General features: G+C 31.5%; 1 protein-coding gene across 1 annotated transcript; it reads right to left on the bottom strand.

Annotated features, from left to right (window-relative positions):
- Positions 1-468: 468 nt before the first annotated feature.
- LOC107359420 (transmembrane protein 50A) lies at positions 469-1,735 on the bottom strand. The gene is made up of 4 exons (XM_015925905.3): positions 1,352-1,735; positions 1,165-1,274; positions 835-1,056; positions 469-755 (listed from the first exon to the last, which is right to left on the bottom strand). Exons 1-4 carry the CDS (start codon positions 1,448-1,450, stop codon positions 710-712), a joined length of 477 nt encoding a protein of 158 aa, XP_015781391.1. The 5' UTR covers positions 1,451-1,735; the 3' UTR covers positions 469-709.
- Between the last annotated feature and the right edge of the window lie 1,365 nt (positions 1,736-3,100).

Genomic DNA, 3,100 nt, shown 5'->3' with positions numbered 1-3,100 from the left:
CTCAAACTCTGACCTGAATCCTTTAACCAGTGAGGATAAAGTGTGAAACTTTGATTCGACTCTTTACATTCTTCTTAAATATTATTCCCATTGAGTTTACTTTCCAATTCTTTCCCAATGTTGAGAAATAATTTCACCAAATCGCCTTCTTAATCTGCCAACTTTTACCTGTAACATTCTGTTATTACCTATCAAATCAATCACAACAATTCCAAGCATCTTCAATATTTTATTTCAACAAATAAACATTCGTATTTCGCGGTTAAACCATTTATATCAAACAAAAGGTAGCGTTCACATCGAGTTTTGGCGGCCTTTTCAATTTATCGATTTAATGAAAGTTTATTTTAATAATTATTTTATTAGAGTTAAATAAGAATTGATCAGTCTTTGAACAAGAATTTTAGATAATAATATGCTAAAATAAACAATCAATTAAAGTAAACGAATAAAATTGCACAGAAAAAATTGAGATATACAATCAGTTCTTTATTGAATAGAAAATCATTTCAAGAAAAAATACGAAGCTCAGAGATCAAGTGATTTTTTACACTAAAGCTTGACCCGTGTATCAGTTTATCCAAAGAATACAAGCAAAAATTTCATGTACTCAGTATATTCACGGATTTGGCTATTGTGAATGAAACATGATAGGATTCATTTCTTTATGTTCAAGTGTCCAGATAAGCACTATATTTTAGCTACAATATTAGTTCATATCATCCTCAGAGCGACCGAATTTGAAGACAAGTGATCTAATAAATGGAAAGAATAAAATAAATTGTATGAATAAATTTGAGTTCTATAAACTGTGAAAGCGAAAAAAATATTTACCCAGCGAATATTAGAATGTTTTGGAGGAAAAGGCCAATTCCAGGATAAATTACTTGTTTATTTGGTATTACGTATGCGGCAAATAAAATCCAGGTTGCTGCAATTATTGAACTAAATCCCAGAACAAATCCAACGAACAACCAGGTTCGAGCAGCTTTTTGTCCGAGGAATCCTGTGTTATAAGATTCTCCTCTAACCTGACCATTGGAAACGGCATTGATCCTGATATTAAATAAGAAAAGGAAAAATTCAATATATGATTACATTTCAGACATACACATTAATATAAAATACGCAAAAAGAGTTAAATACAAAAATGGTTTAACTTACATGAATAGAGAAACGGTGGCAAATATGCCACAGACATGGTAACCAAGGCTGAAATCTTCGGAGCCAAATAATGAATTCACATCAATGATTATCCACCAACCAGTGAAAAACTAGAAGAAATAGAGACAATAGATGAAATATAAGATAACATCGAAGGCAGCAGAACATCAGAATTGTTTTTACTCACCAAAACACCGGCAATTATAGATGCAACAGCATTCCTTTTTTCACTAAGATTCAACCATTCAGGTGTATTTATTTGAAAGTTGTCCAAGCAGCCAGCCATTATCAGCACACTAAAATAAAAGGTGAAAAACTAGGCCTTCAAATGTTGAATTGGATGTAAACAAAGATATCAAGCTGTAGAAGAAACTCAGAGCAAGATATGGAAAAAAGTTGACAAAATATGCAAATACTTTGATACTTATAACTCTATAAACGTAAAAAGAAAGTAAGAAATCAAGAATCAACAATATTTAAGTCATTTATTCATTTCTTTATCTTTTTATTTAGTAAACAAAACAAATATCATTTCTGATTCAGCTTGTCTGTAAAGGTTTCTTGTCTATTCCTACAATAATGGCTCATTATGAAAGCTCTTTTTTTTCTTCCTCTCTTTTTCATCTCTCCTTTTCATCTAACATAAGTCTTTCCACAGGGAAGTTTCCATGGTTATGGCTATTTCTCGTTTGAAGACCAATAAATCACTCATTAACTTCTGAAACTCTGACCTAAACCTGCAACCAAGCAATGATTAGAAATGAAAACTTTATTGGTTTCCTTCAATGCATTAGATTTATTAAGCTACTGTGTTTCAAATTACAAAAGGACTTTTAGGTGCCTTTACATTAGCATTCTATCAATGTTACTTCATTTTAAAAAGACACATCTAACAAATAACTAACTTCAAGAGTCTCTTCTCTTCACTGAACTTTTTCCTCATACAAATTGAAAGATTAATGACGGTCAATGATGGATAATCGCGAATTATCTAATAAATTGTAAAATCAAAATTAGCGGTTGAGCCTCATCGAGTTCACATTAGATGGCGCTCTCATCTCTTGATTTTAAATTTCTGATCTGAATTTAATTCCTAATTGACAATTACTGATTAACAATTATAAATTTGCTAAAAAAATTAGTGATTACAGCTACCAAATATTTATACTTAAAAGAGGACTCACCATCACATTCTTGCTTACATAAAATGCACAATAATCATCAAGTTAATGAGTGTCATTGATAATTGTCATCTTTATCATTTAAATCAATTTCCAATTAATCTGCTAAAATGAATTGATGAATCTTTATAAATATTAAAGTTTGACGATTAAAAGTTAACCCCTGTCATGGGATAGGTCGAAGTTCATGTATTAAATTATTATTCACTGAAATTCTCAAAAGTTGCCTCAGTTGCTTTTAAACTCAATGGATCATATTATCATGATACCCTGCTTATTAATTTGATGAGCAATTGAGAACTGATGATCCGCAATGTCGGTTTAAAGATAATTCGTGTAAAACGAAAAAGTTTATTGCAGATAATTGAAGAAAATATTGGTTTGATTCTTTGTGTTTCCCTCTGAGAACCGGTTACTTGGTTACAGTTGGACAGATAAGTCCAAAGAGTAAGAAGAGAGTTAACTTCAATGGAAAAAAGGCATCACAAAAAAGTTGAAAAAGTCACCCCTAGATGACGCTGAAGGAAGAAATCAAGTGTTTTTCAATGTAAAATGCACATTTTAGTTCAGGCACATCACCACTGCATGGCTCTGTTCGCTGTATTTTACATTGAAAACACTTGATTTCTTCCTTCAGCGCCATCTAGGGGTGACTTTTTCAACAATTTATTGAAAAAAGTGGTTTTTCATTAAGTGGTCTCTCTTGTTATACTCTTTGGATAAGTCTTACGGTAAGACTTACCCAGCTGGATGAG

This window comes from Tetranychus urticae, chromosome 3 (genome assembly GCF_039701765.1).
Source record: "Tetranychus urticae isolate SD_2017Ah chromosome 3, NJAU_TeUrti_SD_1.0, whole genome shotgun sequence".
Lineage (NCBI taxonomy): Eukaryota > Metazoa > Arthropoda > Arachnida > Trombidiformes > Tetranychidae > Tetranychus > Tetranychus urticae.
The sequence above is the reverse complement of the archived record's forward strand: the minus strand, read 5'-3'. Positions and strand labels throughout refer to the sequence as shown.